The sequence below is a fragment of the Thamnophis elegans genome, chromosome 4 (assembly GCF_009769535.1).
Source record: "Thamnophis elegans isolate rThaEle1 chromosome 4, rThaEle1.pri, whole genome shotgun sequence".
Taxonomy (NCBI): Eukaryota; Metazoa; Chordata; class Lepidosauria; order Squamata; family Colubridae; genus Thamnophis; species Thamnophis elegans.
The window spans coordinates 13,982,548-14,001,267 of record NC_045544.1 but is presented as its reverse complement, the minus strand read 5'-3'; the positions used below and the strand labels follow the sequence as shown (position 1 = coordinate 14,001,267).

General features: G+C 39.6%; 1 protein-coding gene across 5 annotated transcripts in view; it reads right to left on the bottom strand.

The window, feature by feature from the left end:
- The window catches only part of KCNQ5 (potassium voltage-gated channel subfamily Q member 5), a 359,579-nt gene that overhangs the window by 94,454 nt on the left and 246,405 nt on the right, over positions 1–18,720 (bottom strand). For all 5 annotated transcript variants that reach the window (XM_032216260.1, XM_032216262.1, XM_032216264.1 and 2 more), the window contains exon 3: positions 5,409–5,535. In XM_032216260.1, the coding sequence (XP_032072151.1) occupies positions 5,409–5,535 (127 nt within the window). The remainder of the gene's footprint in view (positions 1–5,408; positions 5,536–18,720) is intronic.

The window sequence follows — 18,720 nt, the reverse complement described above, 5'->3', positions numbered from 1 at the left end:
TTTAGAGAGTGAATAATAAAAAGAGGATCCTAAAAAAATCAAATTTGAGATGTGACATGATATAAAATAGTACTAGAAATTTAAGAATGAGAGGATCAATAAAGAAATAAGAGAATACAAAATGAGGAAGTTTAGCATAGAAATAGCCAAAGATATTCAAATTTCAATTTGCAAAAAAAACCAAATAGCAGTAGAGCAAGCGAAGAGAAAAGATGATGGTGAAACAAGCAAAATTAGTAGTTACATTATTTATACTAAATCAAAACATCAAAACATGAGCCAAGGTGGCGCAGTGGTTAGGGTGCAGTACTGCAGGCCACTTCAGCTGACTGTTATCTGCAGTTCAGCGGTTCAAATCTCACTGGCTCAAGGTTGACTCAGCCTTCCATCCTTCTGAGGTGGGTGAAATGAGGACCCAGACTGGGGGGGGGTGTGATATGCTGACTCTGTAAACCGCTTAGAGAGGGCTGAAAGCCCTAGGAAGCGGTATATAAGTCTAACTGCTATTGCTATTGCTATTCACCATTGCAATCATGAAATCTAATAATAAAATTAGAATTCCAGAAATAAAAAGGAAAAAATACTAAGCCCAGCAAATAAAAAGGAAGCAAAACAGGCCAGGAAATACTTAGCAGGACTAAATATGCACAAAGATGCATGTGCACTGAGCTAATCATTGAATTTAAAAATCTCTAAATCAGAAGAATCAAACATTTTGGAGACTCGATAAGGAAACATACGATTTAATAATGGCAAGGTGGAAAAATGTAATAAATTGATTTTTTTTTATGAAAGGGAAAGTAGACAGACCAGTTTTTAAAAACAGGAGAGCATGTTGTAGAAGAAAAAAAGGAAAGAAATAATAACAAACAAATACGGGACAATAACGTTTCGAAAGGGTGACCGGAAGGAATAAATATGTGGAAACTGACTTGAAATGAGAAAATTGGAAAGTCTTCTGTTGCATAATTACAAGTCTGAAGGCAACATGAAAGAATATTGCCAAGGTTGGAAATACAGCGCAACAACCTGGCGAAACCCTGTATGAGTAAAAAAAAAATTCAAACTCTTCTGAATCTGACAAATAGAACAGAAGGAGAGGCTAAAAACAAAACAATAAAAACATAATCAGCTTCATGAAGAAAAGAAAGTGAAAAGGAAAAGCAAGCTGATAACAAGAAGAAAGTAATCACGTCTACAAAAACGGAAAGTACAGATAAATGATGATTGTAACTTGCAGAATAAGTGAAACAAAATTGCTCTTATAGTTTTTAAGATTACAAACACCACATCAGTCGTCCTGCTCAAAATATGCTTCCTTTTCCTTAGTTAATGATTCAGAAAAGTATCCCCCCCATAAGTGGGCCTGATTTTATTTGATTAAATGTGCTTCACTCCTAATTAGTACTCAGTACAGTATTTAACACGAAAAGCTTTTCAACAGCTATTTTGCTGGGTGCGATGAAGGCTTTTGACAGGGTTAACTGGTTATGTCTAATTAACAATATCATATCTTGGGAATGGTTTTAAGGTATTAATTTATCAGCAGAAAAAGCACTACTCCATATTAATAATTACAATGCTAAATATGTTGATATAAAAGAGAGACATATCAAGACTGTCTACTCTTTTCCAATGATGTTGCAATCTCATTATAGCCATTATTTAGGACAGTGTTTCTCAACCTTGGCAACTTGAAGATGTCCGGACTTCAACTCCTAGAATTCCCCAGCCAGCATTCGCTGGCTGGGGAATTCTGGGAGTTGAAGTCCGGACATCTTCAAGTTGCCAAGGTTGAGAAACACTGACTTAGGATATTCAGAAAGAATCCACAGATCACAGGAACACCAATTGATCATAAAACCCATACTAATAATCTGTGGTTGATACATTTTTAATCTAATCTTCTTAAAGCAATGCAATAGATTTAAAGGATTAAGGTCCCCTCCTCCTCTTTTTGAAAGTTTGCAGAGCTAAAAATAAATTGTGGAAAGTCAGAGCTGATTTCTTTGTATACTGTTCTAGCTGCTCAGTTAACTATGCACAAATTATCTGGCTTTGCATTACAGTTTTCAAGCGTTAACTACTTGGGAATTCAAATGACTAAAGATGTAAAATACTTCATCCATAGAATGGTAATCCAACAATTAAATGACTAATGCAGATATTACAATAATGAAAAGCACCATGTCTTTCTTTATTAGCAAGACTGGGTACTATAAACAGAATAGCAAGGTCTGTATTTTTTTCTTTTTCTACTACCATGTAAGGTTACAATAAGAAATGGGTAAGAATGCTAGTAAATTTAAATATGGAGGGAAGATGCCAAGATACAGTACAACTGTCAATGATTCTGGGCAGCTCACAACAATCAAATTATAATATAGCAATAGCAATAGCAGTTAGACTTATATACCGCTTCATAGGGCTTTCAGCCCTCTCTAAGCGGTTTACAGAGTCAGCATATTGCCCCCAACAACAATCCGGGTCCTCATTTTACCCACCTCGGAAGGATGGAAGGCTGAGTCAACCCTGAGCCGGTGAGATTTGAACAGCCGAACTGCAGAACTACAATCAGCTGAAGTAGCCTGCAGTGCTGCATTTAACCACTGCGCCACCTCGTCTCTTAATATATCATTTGATAGTGAAAAAGGAGATAGCTTCTCTCACGTTACAGTGGTATTTATAGCATTTTTATTTGAGAAGCAGTGGAGCTGGGCAATGACCAGTAGTTGAAAGGGTCTTGGTCTTGGTGGTGATAGTCTTCTTCATCTTCTTCATCTTCATCATCTTCTTCTTCTTCTTCTTCTTCTTCTTCTTCTTCTTCTTCTTCTTCTTCTTCTTCTTCTTCTTCTCCTCCTCCTCCTCCTCCTCCTCCTCCTCCTCCTCCTCCTCCTCCTCCTCCTCCTCCTCCTGCTGCAGCTGCTGCTGTTCTCTCCTTTTGTTTTTTTCCCCAAGAGAGGCAACTGATTCATATTTTCAATTTTTTAACGTTTATATGAAAAAATGGGGACATATCTGGCACCTTAACCATCTTTTATTTATCCATTTTAATACCACATTAAAGCACAAACATTACAGGGTTAGAGTAAGTGGTTGAACTTCCACTGCAAAGACCCGGTTCCAATCCAATATGAGTCATGGACACTCCCGAGGAGCTTGGCGCTAATCATTTTTTTTAACCCAACCTATTTTATAGTGTAGTTAGTGGAAAATGGAAAAGGGGGTTCTAGGTCTACTACCTTGAGCTTCTGAGGAAAGAAGAGAGGGGTATACAATAAATAATACTACTGTATATTTTTTCACTAGGATAAATTAAAGGGTTAATTATAATTCTAATATATAATTGTGATTATATATTTATTCCTTGATAGCAATCACACTGAGAATTGATTAAATGATTCATAATTCAAGAAAGGCAATTTTTTTTTAATCAAACATTAATATATAAGGAAAACTCTAGATCCCTTTGTGCTCTTTCTGCAATTATGTTCATCGAGGAAAATATCAACCAGAGGTGAAGTTTCAAAACTTCATCAAATTTAGAAATAAAATATGAGGTGTCTCTTTAATATATTTTTTTGAGACAGGGACTGTAATAGCCAAATGGATTATTTGTGTTGGAGTTGATTGTGAATAAATCAAACACTAGATTTACAAAGATTAACATGTGCTATAAAATTCTGGAGAGTTGGTTGGCATTTATCGTATCTAAATTATTGCTTACTTTTGTATGGGAAGGAACAGTCAAAAGAATTCCTTATAACGGTTATAAGGGATAACTCCCATACATGCCACTTTGGCACATGCAATGGAATCCTTTTATTGCCTTTTATGGCCTTCAAAAGTATTAGAAATAGATATATTGCACTTCTTTGTGGAGTTCCCAGGATATACAGATCATTTTTATATCCAACTATTTCTGGCTGATTAGTTTGACTCTACGATGTGGCAGTGCCATATTCGGTTATTCTCCATTTGCGAATAAAGAATTTCATGGTAATATGAAACCTTTTAATTTTATTTATTAACATATAATTAATTTCAGCTCATACTTTATGAGGGGCTATTTTTTCCTACCTAAATCAAACAGGTAATTAATTAAGTAATGAACTTAGGCAGGAATAATATGAATTAGGTATGAGCTTCCTTATACCGAAAGGAAAAGATCTGCAGTTTCTAAACAACACCACTAGCAAAAGCAGAACATGCAAAAACTCTTTTTCTCAAAATGGAATCAGTCAAATGTAACCTAGAATTAGATTCAAAATAACAGCAAACAAAATTCTGTGGTTTCAATCATTCATTTTTTTTAATGCCTTTGAATCAGTCTTGACTGCTGTAAACTGCCTGGTCTAGTCCCTGTAGCCAGGGCCGGATTTTCCTATAGGCTAACTAGGCTTCAGCCTAGGGCCTCAAGATCAAGAGGGGCCTACATTCAAATTGTTAGCAAAATTTAAATTACACTATTCTAAAAACAGTGAACATTAAAACACTGAACCGAAAATAAGGAGAAATTCTACGCATATGACTAATAAACAAACATAAAAATGTATTGATTAAGATCGTTCCAGCGCCGCGGCAGTTGGGGAGCCCACCCACATTCCCGGCACCGGCGGTCGGGCGAGAGGCGTGGCCGCTCCCAGTAGCCGCCCCATCAACGCGGAGCCCACCAGCGGCCAGGCAGGTGAGGGCGAGGGGGCAGAGCCGGGCAGCTGAGCACAGCAGGGGAGGCGGCTGGCCTCGCTGCCTTTGCCGCAGAGCAGAGCCGCCCTCCGTCGGGAGGCCAGCTATATATATTGATATATATTGATATATATCACAGTAATGATGTATTTTATTGTCTCTCATGTAATTTACAAACTTAAAAATGGGAGGTGAAAGGGCCTCATAAGTGGAATAGCCTAGGGCGTCTTTTCATCTAAATCCAGCCCTGCCTGTAGCTTTCTTGTTATGTTTTTTAGAAGTGGTTTGCCCTTGTCTTCTTTCTAGGGCTAAGAGAGAGTGGCTGGCCCAAGGTCATGCAGCTGGCCTTGTGCCTAAGGTGGGAATGGAATTCACGGCCTCCCACTTTCTACTCTGATGGGTTAGCCGAGGTGGCGCAGTGGTTAAATGCAGCACTGCAGGCTACTTCAGCTGACTGCAGTTCTGCAGTTCGGCTGTTCAAATATCACCGGCTCAGGGTTGACTCAGCCTTCCATCCTTCCGAGGTGGGTAAAAATGAGGACCCAGATTGTTGTTGGGGGCAATATGCTGACTCTGTAAACCGCTTAGAGAGGGCTGAAAGCCCTATGAAGCGGTATATAAGTCTAACTGCTATCAGCCAATATCTATCTATATATCCAATGTGGTGAATTCTATAACAGTACTGTTTTCCACATGACATTAGTCATACTTGAACAACTCACCTATTACACAGAAAGGTTTCCTTGCAAATCGCAGTCTTCCTTGCCACCCACGATATCTACAACAGCAGCCAGCAGACCAGATGCGTATGATAAATTCCAAACCAAAGACAACAATCATCACTGATTCCTAGGAGGAAGCAAGAAAAGAGGCAGCTGGTGAAGTCAGCCAAGAGAACAGCAGCAAAGGAATTAATACGGGATACTGTTAAATACCTACAGTATATTAATCTTGAAGCAATATTTATTTTTTACAGCATTTATCCTTCCCTGTTGGTTTCTTAGTGTCAAAAGCATCACAATTAGCAACAAGGCATACTCAATGGCATAAAATTGAAAATATTGTGGGGAGATATCATCCAGCCCTCTCCCAGAAAAATGAAATAGCCTAGGAAATATTGAAAAGGCAGAATATTTCTCTGGATATGAAAAGAAAGAAACATGTTTAAAAGACAGAATAGTTGCCTGTAGCTTCCTGCCCATCCTCACTTTGTCAATGGGCCATTGAGAAGGCCAAGCTAGTCCCTTTATATAATAAAGGCTTCTCCACTTCATCTCCAGGGGGATGGGATTAAAGCATGATAATATTGGCCCTTTATTCAACTGACCACATGGCATCTGAGAACTCATCCATACCTGGATTCAAAACACAGCCTAGAGAGTAGCCCCTGCATGGCCCCATGGGAATCTGACAACCAATCAGAATACATTTCTTAGACAGGAACAGGAAACAGAGAGGTGGGACTGAACAGGTTATAAAAAGCCTAGCAAGCCCCTCCTTCAGCCCTTCTCTTCTTCTCCACCAACATTGAAGCATGTGATCACCTTTTCTGTTCAGGGCTCAAGCCATGTGGCCCTGTCCAACAATAAACCATCTTTCCAAGCAGCCTTTCCAAAAGTCTCCAGTGTCTTTATCCCCACTTGGAGCCGAACCCAGAAGGACATTTCTTTCATCAGTATAAAATACAAAGTTAAAATATGTACAAGTTAAACAGATGTTGCCCAGAAACTAGCAACATGAATGGCATTCTCTCACGAGATCCCTAAATGTTCACTGATCATGTATACATATGTCTTGTTGTCTGCACGTAACCACAATCACAAAGGGCAGATAGCCACATTTGTTCAGAGTGTCTCTGAACCTTGTATCCATGTGTGATCTATTCAACAATTTCCATACTTCCCAACTTTCACCAGACCCAGGTGCCATTTCCTCTATTGGCTCTTTGTAGCTTTCCACAGGTCCTCTCTGCTTTTAAATTCTTTGAAGTCTTCCCTTGACCTAAGGAAACTTTTCTTAGATTTCAATCTCTGATGAACTGGTTGCAGGCCGTAGAGCAGGTGTTGTCTAGCTATGGATGATTTGACACATGTTCTCTGTGTGCTGCAGCTTCCCTACGAACAGCAGGTGGGGCAATGCCAGCTAGATGGTAGATGGTTTAAGGCACCGGGTAATAAATACACTATATTGCCAAAAGTATTCGCTCACCCATCCAAATAATCAGGATCAGTTGTGAGCGAATACTTTTGGCAATATAGTGCATTCATTCAGAGCAACATCTACTTTCCCAGCATGTGCTGATTTATTCCAGAGTGGGCAGGCATATTTGCCTGCTAAGCAGCAAAGACCTAAAGCTATTGTCTTAAGGACTCTTCGTTTGGCATCCCAGGTAGAGCTCATAAATTTCCTAAGGATGTTATTTTGTTCACTGACCTTAGTGCTGCTTATATATTGGACCCCTGTCTAGAGTGACCTCTAATTATTTAGGGCTGTAGCAGTGTTCCAATAACGTCCCTTTCCATATAATGTGCAGCTTCCTAGCAGCCTGCTAATCGAGAAGATGGAAAGGCTATACCTGAATTTCTGCTGGATTTGGCCTTAACTGCTTATCACAATAGTCTCCATCCAGCTCTATCAGGGTTCAGTTAAAGATTGTTCAACCTCGAAAGTTAAAAAGCTGACTGTCACATTGGCGTAATCTCTGGAGTGAGTTTGGTGTGTGACTCAGCAATCTTCACGCTTTGTGGCTACTTACATTCATATTATTTTAATCCAGTGACGTGCGGTCAGCTTTAAGCCTGGTGAGGCACTTTTTAGACTTGTGGACTTCAACTCCCAGAATTCCACAGCCAGGCATGCTCAGTTCCGATTTAAAGTGACAGCATTTTCCCCCCTTGCAAAATAAGTTTTCCCATTCTTTTTCTTCTCCCTCCCCCTCCTTCCTCCATCTCTCCCTCCCCCCTCTCTCAAACAGACACACGCACACAGAGAACTTCGATTCCTCTCTCATTCACTCACTCTCAAACATAAACACAGAAGTTGGATTGGATATATTTTCCAAAGGCTTGAAAGCAGCTCCTCTGCCATACCCCCCTTCCCCTGCTGCCTTCCGATCAAACTTTTTGAATTCCTTCCCCCTCCCCACACACACCTTTTCCAGCTGTTTCAGAGACGATTTCAACTCTGCTTCTCCTTGCCCTGCCCTGCCCTCCCTTCTTGAAAGGCCAGAGCTCTGTCAGACTGAGCTAGTTGCTCCCAGAGAACTCTAAAAAGCCTCTAAATATGCCCTCTACAGGAGGCGAGAGAATACGTGCCTCATTTGCATAAGGAATTCTTTGCTTGTTAACCCTTGCTTAACTCTTAAAAGGCGAAAAATTCCTTATGCAAAAGAGGCCCCTAGTTCTCTGGCCTCCTCCTAGTTAATACTGAGAGCAGACACCAAGCCACTGTGACTTGAAATCTGGCAGCAACTACCCTGGCTTTAATTATTTTTAAAAAATTATTTAAAATTCTTTCCTTTCCCTGAAGAGACTGGTGAGGCCCCGCCTCACTTGCCTCTAGTGACGGCACGTCCCTGTTTTAATCCAGTTTTTTCTCTTAGCTTCAGCAATAAGAAATAATTAACTGCTAGCCTGCACTCACTATATCCTCTGCCGTAAAATCAACGTCAAAAAGAGTGAGATACTTCTACAATTTGCTTTTTGTTTCCACTGTAAGGCCTTGGTTTTACAGCCCTGTGGAATTGACAGCCAGGAGCACTTTTTAACAGCCTCCACAAATTTGTTATAAAAGTTTGGTTTAGGTATTAATTGTATAACAGCACTGTTCCAATAGGCTCTGAAATTTAAGCAAGTTAGCTTTTTAAAACTTATAATTACATCCAAAGGGGTTACTGTGAGGTCATACTACAGCGGTAACCTGGCACATAATTGGCTGGTGCTGGGAATTTGGAAGAAGTGGACAATCTACTTTAATACACTGTTCACAAATATCAAATCCAGGTTAGATCCCCTGTGCCACCTTCCACTATAAAGTGATGCTAGTTAATTTGTTATCATTTAAAAGAGGGCTCCAGTTCTATATCATTGGGATGCCTCCAGATGCTGCTGTGACTATTAAAGTCACCAATAACAAATTTATTTTATTCTTACTAAATGTATTAAATTTGTCACCCATGATCTCAATTAGTTGCGGTTTATACACTGAGGTGACCATACAGTTGCTTAGCTCTACAATTATTACTTCTGCGTTATTTATGTCTGATGCTTTTGTGGACCAAACCTGGATACCTGGCTTCAGAAAGACTATGCTGCCATACTGTCGGGGGAGCCTCACCGTGACAAGTTGCATCCTTCCCCATAAGATCATTGGAATTTTAAACCATCTATTATTTATATAATACTTACAGCATATCAATACTAATCGGTATAAGTAGATTGCTATATTTATATCTACAACCAGGAATATTCTCTGGAATATTCCAAGGTCTTATTCCAAGACATTAAAAAAACCCAAACACTTTCGAACAGCAAATAAACCTTTTTTTTTTTAAAAAAAAAATCAAACTAGTTTTTATAAACACATTAGAGCCTTTAGGAAGAAAGTGAATCATCCACATGTTTTGTAGCCCTTAGCTACTTTTTTTTGCAAGTTAGAAGGTTAAGAACTTGTGTTTTAAACCTTATACACACCTAAAGCAAGTACTTTCAAACTCTGAATCAAGACCAGGGGTGGGTTTCAACCGGTCCACGGCGGTCCGCGCAGACCGGTTGGTCGGTGAACCCGGAAGTAAGTAATTTCCGTGAATGCCGAAGGGCCCACCCGCCGGCCCTTGCTCCTTACTGGTCTTTAAAGGCTTCTGTGCTTCCACACAGGCGCATGGCACATACAATACCTGTGCGATTCTCCACGAGCAGCTGGAGCATCGCGCAGGTGCTAAGACGCATGCGTGAACTGCGCGCGTGCACGAGGACGCCGCCGACCCTGTTCCAACCGTACCGGTTGGAACGGGATTAGCAACCCACCACTGATCAAGACCCAAAGGTTTGTGAGCAAATTTGAGGGAGGATCAAAAGTTTCTGAGCAACCAGATGATCTGAAAGACAAATAAGCAGGAAACTAATTTCTTTGGAGTTCTGATTTTTAGAGAAGGCAGGACCCAGATATAGAGACAGTGGGAAGGAGAAGGTGATGTTGAACAACCTGCTCCACTTGTTCTGGGGATTGTATTTAGGATGGGAAACAAGGGCTGGACTTTCCTGGAATGCTGAGCTCAAAGAAAACCACTACAGGAAGGGGCTTGATGTCAATGCAGCCACTTGGTGTCAATGCAGCCAAGATGTGAAATCAAACACTTCCAGCTCTGGATAGTTAATAGAGGCAGGCAGGAGGTGCTACAGTATATCACCACAGCCCTGACTCTTGGTGTAGTAAAGAGAGAAAGAGACTACAGTTCAAGTGATGGCAGGTTGGATAGGAAAGAGGGATGAAGACCTGGAGGATATCCTCAGGTCTAGAAAGTATGTGTGGCACAGTGGTGGGATTCAAATAATTTAACAACCGGTTCTCTGCGCTGATGACCAGCTGGATAGGTGGGGATCAGTGGTCATGTGACTGGGTAGGCGTGGCCAACTCAACGTCACTCAGGTCGATGGGCGCTTCGCCTTAGCTGTTACAATGTCATAAGGGTTAACTGGAGAGGCAATTTCTGTAAGCAGGTCAATAAAGATTAGGCTAGAAACAACACCAGAATGTTTCCTTCCTGCCTTCTTTACAGGGTTAGCCCTGTAAAGTGTATGTGTGGGGGAAACAAAATGAGATTTCTTCCAACAACCAGTTCTCCGAACTGCTTAGAAAGTTAAGAACCGGTTCTCCCGAATAGGTGCGGACTGGCTGAATCCCACCACTGGTGTGACACCAAACTCACTACTTCTGGTAAAGATAGCATGTTTGCTTGGACACTTAGACTTCATCAATATAATTTTATGAGGAATCAAGGGATGTCATAGAAAATAATTTATTATTTTAGAGGATCTCAGCACCAAAGCTTGAGAATCTCTAGTTTAAAACTTTCCCTGGTATGAGGTTCCCCTGAACTGAGAGAAACCATGGACTCTGTCTCCTATACTAAACTATATTGTTCCTAGACTGGGTTTGCTTAGGGCAGTAGTCTCCAACCTTGGCAACTTTAACACTTGTGGACTTCAACTCCCAGAGTTCCTCAGCCAGCAAAGCTGAAGTTGAACTCCACAGGTCTTAAAGTTGCCAAGGTTGGAGACCACTGGTTTAGGGGAATGCATGAGCCTAGTTCATTAAAATGAAGAAATGGGTTGGTGGAATTTCACAATGATTCAAACTTGCGCTAAATTAGAGTTACAGTATCTAAGCAGAACTTAATAGGCAAGGTTAAAGACAAGGGGACTCTTTTTCTGAATATAGTTATTTACTTGGCATTACCAGAGCATATACATTTGCTACTAAGATAATATACTTGATTAAGTGATATAATTTACTTTGGTTTAGTACGAAAGGTTTTCCCCAACCACTGTAATGTTTAAATCATGATTAATTGCTCATGGCAATGTGTGAACAAAACTATTCTGAGTGATTTGACAAACTAGTTAAAACAAACCACAGCCTACTGTGGGTGAAGCAAATCAATGCTCTAAATCAGGAGTGTCAAACTCAAGGCCTGTGGATGGGTGTGCTTAGATCTCAAGGGGGTGCCCTGGAAATAGCGAAAGACTGGCCCGCGATTCCTCTGCCAGCAAGAATGCACAAGGCCTCCCCAAGCAGAGGGCTGCAGGAGGCTGCCACAGCTGAAAACGGAGCTTCAATAAGTGACATCGAGCTGGCCATGCCCACCCGGCCATGCTTGTGAGGGTTGGAAGTTCAGCCCTGTGTTTAAAGGAGGTTGAACCATGGTTTTCCTTGAAGTATACTTTTTCATTAAGAAAAATAAACCGGAGGTATATTCTAAGAAACACATTTTTATTATAAAATAAATAACAAACAAACTTACTGGCTAATAACTACATTTTGGCAAAGTTCCTAGCCTACCTCCTCGTGGCAGGCAAACAGAGAAAAGTGAAAGAGAAAGAAGGGAGGAACAGACATGCTCAGTAGAGTTTACAGACAAGAGTCAGTCTACCGTATATCTTAGAGTATAAGCACAGCTGGCAAAACAAAAAACATTGTGACAATGCTCACCCTGGCCACCCAAGTCAAACAACCCTGATGGGCTCTCAATGAAATCGAGTTTGACACCCCTGCTCTAAATCCAACCCTGCTAAAATGAATCATACAACCGAAACATGGGAGCCATTAGGCTCATACGTATATGAAGTAAAATTTAATACAAATGTTTAGATGGTGGCAGTAGGGCAGTAATTTGAACAATCAGTCTATAAGAATCCAGTCTCAAATCTCCCATTTTACATGAAGCTTGACGCTTCCATTAGAGCAGGACAACTTGTTGCAGAATTTCTCCACAGAATTAAATGTGATTTGATACTAAAAATGTGATTTGCGTATAGTATGGACATATTTTTTTTCTTCTATTGTACTGACATGGCTAACTTTTTTATGCCTCAAAGCCTAGCATTGTGTATTTGATCAGACAACAGAAGAAATTATTGTAGGGCTGACCCTAAAATTAAACAGAATAACCAGTCTGCCTTCAGCAAATTTGGATATTAAAGAGCAGTAAAGTATTATTTTTTGTGATATTTTTATAACCAGACGGGGACACAATTTGGATTTTCTGCCTTTGGAATAAGAATTTCTTGGACTGTTTCAAAAATAGTTGGATTAATTTACGCCTCATACATTTTGTGATGAGGGAACGTGATTCTGGATAAAATCTATGGCTTGGTTTACATATTATGCAGCTAAAAATGAATGGTTTGGTTTTGGTTTAGTCCATTATACGAATCAAGCAATTAAGGTTTGTGAATTGTGTTTTATGGCTTGGTGTCTTGTGCTGACTAAACTAAATTTTTAACAAATTATGATTAAAACAAACCATAACTCAGTACAATGTTTCAATCCTGCTGAAGGGCCCGTTTAATTATTGATGCAATTCACATATAGCATATTATGCTGTAGAGAAGCCTGCTGGAAATCCAAAAATAGAGGTACCTGAGGTACTTTATACAGCCAGTTATGACTACAACTGAGACCAAACTTTTTTGTTTCTAAGCAAGGCAGTTCTTAGTTTCTGCCCCATTTTACAACCTTTTAGTCATAATTATGAAGCGAACCACTGCAGTTAACGGAATCATGCAGGCATTAAGTAAATCTGGCTTCCCCTATTGACTTTGCCGGTCGGAAGCCAGCTGGGAAGATTACAAATGGTGATCATGTGACAGTGGTGGGTTTCAAAAATTGTTCGAACCTACTCTGTGGGTGTGGCCTCCTTTGTGGGAGTGGCTTGCTGCCCATGTGACAGGATGGGAGTGGGTTGCCGCCCATGTGACCGGATATGAAGATGCCGATGACACTTGTCAGAACCACCTTAAATTACCTCACACACAGCACTGGCATGCATAAGAATAGGATGTAAACTTGTTTTTTTAAAAGGCATCTTTGGTTTGCATTAAAACAACTTCAACACACGCAATGTTCTGATTGCACCACAAATGCAGTAGCCATCCTTACCTTTCACAGAGGCACTGAGTTTTATAAATATAAACATGATAGTGTAGAATAATCATATCCAAGGACCAGTGGTGGGTTTCAAAAAATTTTGGAACCTCTTCTGTAGGTGTGGCCTGCTTTCCGGGTCCACTGGTGGAACCTCTTCTAACCGGTTCGGTAGATTTGACGAACCGGTTCTACCGAATAGGTGCAAACTGGTAGGAACCCACCTCTGTCATGTGACCCTGGGACAGTGTACCTACCATAAATGACTGCCAGTTACCAAGTGCCCAAATTTTGATCACATGACCATTGGGATGCTGCAGCGGTTATAGGTATGAAAACCAGTCGTAAGTCACTTTTTTCAGTACCGTTATAACTTCGAACAGTCACTAAATAAATGGTTGTAAGTCAAGGACTACCTGTACCAGAATGTGTTATCTGAAAAAGGAACATGTGCTTCATTCAGGTGCTTACACTTTTTCTGTTATCTTTATTGGCTACACACTCTAAAAAGAAAGCATCTAAATTGGGGTATCAAACCACATGAAGCTTGTGAGGGTTGGAAATTCGAGCCCTGTGTTTGATGAGGGGTGAATCATGGTTTTTCCTTGGAGTATACCTTATGATTAAGTAAAATAAACCCGAGGTAGATTCTAAGAAAACACATTTATATTGTAAAATAAATAACAAACAAACTTACTGGCTAGTAACTACATTCTGGTAAAGTTCCTAGCCTACCTCCTCTTGGCAGGCAAAACAGAAAGAGAAAAAAGAAGGCGAAAGGGACATGCGTAGTAGGCTTACAGAGAAGAGTGAGCCTACCGTATGTCTTAGAATATAAGCACAGCTGGCAAAACAAAAGAACACCGTGACAAAGCTGGGGCAGACAATGAGGCCCCTTGAGTGCCTACTTTAGATCCCCCGCTGCACTGAGAACGGCAACCATTACTATGAAAATATTGCGTAGTTAGATGGCTGCTTAAAAGAGACCCTGAATTAGTCAAATGTTGTGATCGGTATTGTACAAAAAATGAATGGAGATGTGAGAGGAAGGACTTCTCACTGTACCAAGAGTGGGGAATGAATTATTGTATTAGCTTTATGACTCAAAACATAGCATCTTCAATGGCTCAGCTGTTATATCAGTGGTGGGTTTCAAAAAAATTTTGAACCTACTCTGTGGGTGTGACCTCCTTTGTGGGAGTGGCTTGCCGGCCATGTGACCTGGTGGGAGTGGCTTGCCAGCCATGTGTTTTCTCTCTCTCTCTCTCCTTCCTTTTGTCTTTCTATCCTTTTTCCTTTTTTTCTTTCATCTCTCTCTCACTTTTTCTTTCTTTTTTCTTTTTTCTTTCTTTCTTTCTCTTTCTCTTTCTCTTTCTCTTTCTCTCTCTCTCTCTCTCTCTCTCTCTCTCTCTCTCTCTCTGTGTGTGTGAATGGTGGGTTTCAAAAAATTTTGGAACCTCTTCTGTAGGTGTGGCCTGCTTTCCGGGTCCACTGGTGGAACCTCTTCTAACCGGTTCGGTAGATTTGACGAACTGGTTCTACCGAACTGGTGCGAACTGGTAGGAACCCACCACTGTGTTATATGCTACTGATACTTTGAGAAATACTTTTCTTTAAAACAGTGGAAGTGACAATATTATAATTGTTGCTAAACAAGCCAATAGTCTGGGCCATTGGAAGAAGCCAGGAGGGAGGAAGCACTAGAAATTACCCTGCCAGGACTTCCTTAAAACAAGAATGATACTCCAGATAAGGACCCTCAACACTGAATCTGGTTGCTCTGAATTTATTTGTTATAATAAGGGAAGAAAACAAACAATACAATATGCTCAGTTTTTAAACTTGATTTGGTGCAGTATCTTAGCTGAAATTTGGCCCTGACAAATTAAAACAGCTAATTTCCACTTAAGCCTGTATTTCTGGGCCTTACCAGTGTCTATGTTTCAGAAGTGTTCTGAATTTCTGTTTTTTTGAACATTGTTATCTATTCAGGAATAGTTCAGGAGAAGGTAGGACACCAACCAATTCCTTTTGGGAAAAATGTATTATAATCATAAAGTCATAAAAGTTGATTTTATAATAGGCAATTAAACAGCTGTATCTTCCTTTTCTCTTATACCATTGCTAAGCATTATCCACTGTTCTCTAATCGTTATGATTTTATCTGATGTCATACATTCTTAATTATGATCTATTATTATAACCCTTTGTTCTACAGCTCAGTCTGATTTTTATTTCTTGATCCTATAGTTCTACTTTTGCTTGTATCCTTTTATTCTCTATATTATATTGGAGTTCGATGTTGTTGGTTTTTTGTTTGTGCCTCTTAGTCTACTTGCAGTAATGCTTTAGCTAAGAATCCTATATTCTCTCCATTTGCCAGCTTCTTATTTTAATGGGTTATATAGTATTTGTAGCCACATAAAAAATCCTATACAGTAATATGCTGTTCTCTTTGCCCACTGCCTTCACCTCCTATTCCTTGCCTGCTGATTCTAATCTACTACACAGCAGTCATCTTCCTCTTGCTGGTTCACTTCTTAAGCCTAGCAAAAACCTACTGTCAGGATGGTTGGATTCAGTGGTGGGTTTCAAAAATTGTTGGAACCTACTCTGTGGGTGTGACCTCCTTTGTGGGAGTGGCTTTCCACCCATGTGACCAGATGGGAGTGGCTTGCCTCCCATGTGACCAGATATGAAATTATGAATTAGTACTTAGGTCGGTCCAAGTAGCTATTCAGAAGTTAGTGGTTAGAAACAATCATAAAGCAAGATATGGAATTAAAACCAGAAATATTTTGTTGGCTATTTGAAAGGGAGTATAATATATATTTAATTTTACACATGTTAGCAGCTGCTGGAATTGTGTTTGCACAACAGTGGAAAAACAGAGATATTTAAATGAATAAATATTACAATGTGCAGGAATAAATAAATTGACAATTAAAATCAAGAAGGCTTTGAATACTTTTTCACGTGGGATTGGTTTTAGAAATTGCCAACTAACGGAAACAGAAATTAGAAATCCAAAAGTATGAAAGAAAACACCAATTATGTAAGGAAAGGTCCCTAAAATGTACAAGGAAATATTACTAGATCATTATTAATGTGTAGATAGCTGCGGGATATTACACACCCACCAGTGGTGGGTTTCAAAATTTTTTGGAACCTCTTCTGTAGGTGTGGCCTGCTTTCCGGGTCCACTGGTGGAACCTCTTCTAACCGGTTCGGTAGATTTGACGAACTGGTTCTACCGAATAGGTGCGAACTGGTAGGAACCCATCTTTGGTTGGATTACAACTGCCACTTGGTCCTCCTGGCTTTTCTTGGGGGTTTCTGTCACCCCTGGTAATATAGCTCTTTTTTTTCCAATCTATTTTTTTATTTTTAAGCATTAAAATAAATAAATAAATAAATGATCTCATCCATTACATACAGCATGTCGCTTGGTTACAGGTGTTTTTGCATCCATATTCTCAAATACATTTACAATCACAGATTTTTCATCTAGTATAACAAAATACCTCACTTTCATTGTACAATGTATATTCAATTACAATTAATATTATTATTATTTTTTCAATAAACCTAATTCCCTTACATTCTTGATTGTCTATTTAATAACAGTATACCTTTATATAATCACAGATCCCAATATGGAAGAGATTTACCAACCATTTATATTTGTATATCACTGTTTTTAATTATGTATAATCCCACCAATCAACTATCGAGTATGCTTATGTTCATTATTGTCCTTGTACATCATACATTCAAACAAAGATGTTATTCCTTCATTTTTCAACAAGATATTCTAAATAGTCACTTCATGTATATACCAATTTTTAATTACTTCCTTATTAAAATTATTTGTCAACAACAAGATATCTTTGTAATATATTCTTAGGGTTATACATTATATCACCAATCCTCTGTCAAGTATACATAAATTCATTGTTATCCTTATCCATTTTAAAACAAAAAGTTCTAAAGGATTCAATTCATATATGTATCAGTTTTTCATTTTATCATTGTTAATCTATTTCACAATATAATTGTATTATCCCTTAGCTCCTTCAGTTAAAACATAAGTAAAACATTTTTCATTTCCAGGTTTTTTCCCCCAGCCACTGATAAAACAAGTCCCATTATCTTATAAAATTGCTCGTCTTCCTGTTCTCTAATTTCAAATGTCAATTTACTCATTTCAGCACACTCCATTATTTTTCGAATGATTTCTTCCTGTTTTGGTATTGTTTCATTTTTCCAGTTTTTTGCAAATACAATTCCGGCTGCTGTTAACACGTTTATAATCTAATATTTTAAGTCTTTGTTATAGATTTTTGGTATAATGCCGGTAATATAGCTCTTTTAATCTCCTTTGTGTAGTGTTATTGTTGCAATGCTGTCCTCCCCTGGATTTCTGATTTTCTTTTGAGATTCTGAGAGAGATACTTTCCATCTGCCAGTGCTGCTCCCCCCACCCCTTTTCTTTACTTTGGTTGGACTCTGTTGCCCATTGCTGCTACATGACTGGCATAGCTTCCTGAAAGGAAGGGGCATTAATTCCTCTAATTACGTAGCGACAGGAACTCTGGCTATAGAAGCATGTGTTCTAGACATGGGTTCTTGCCCCAACCTGTTCCAAATTCCTCTTGCCTCCTTGCTCTGTGAGAGCCAAGGTGGCGCAGTGGTTAGAGTGCAGTACAGCAGGCCACTTCAGCTGACTGTTATCTGCAGTTCAGCGGTTCAAATCTCACCGGCTCAAGGTTGACTCAGCCTTCCATCCTTCTGAGGTGGGTGAAATGAGGACCCAGACTGTGGGGGCAATATGCTGACTCTGTAAACCGCTTAGAGAGGGCTGAAAGCCCTATGAAGCGGTATATAAGTCTAACTGCTATTGCTATTGCTATTTAGATTTTCAGATTGATTCTGGACTGCTTCTGTGCACTTCTTTAGCCTCTAACCTATAGATTAGCTTGGATTCCTCCTCTGGGCAATCCTGTTGCCAACGTCTTCAAGTTAGCAGTCTTCAGGGCTGGCATAATTTACAAGGCAAGCAAAACTATCTTTGAACTTGCAAGCCTTTGACTAAATTACTGGCTCTTAGTTCTGTCTCAGCTGCTGGTGGAACATTCTAATAAAAGCTATCAGAACTTTTAACACTCTTAATTTTGTTTGCATCAATCTAAAGTTTGCATGGCACACCAATTCAAACACCCTGGAACTCTTAGGTTCTCTCTTATCATAACTTGACCATTATGGGGTAGTTTCGTATAACACTTCACGGCTGTTTTTACGCTTCTAAGACTGGGATGTTGGCTTCTAATGAATCCACTCCAGAGGTGGGTTCCTACCAGTTCGCACCAGTTCGGTAGAACCGGTTTGTCA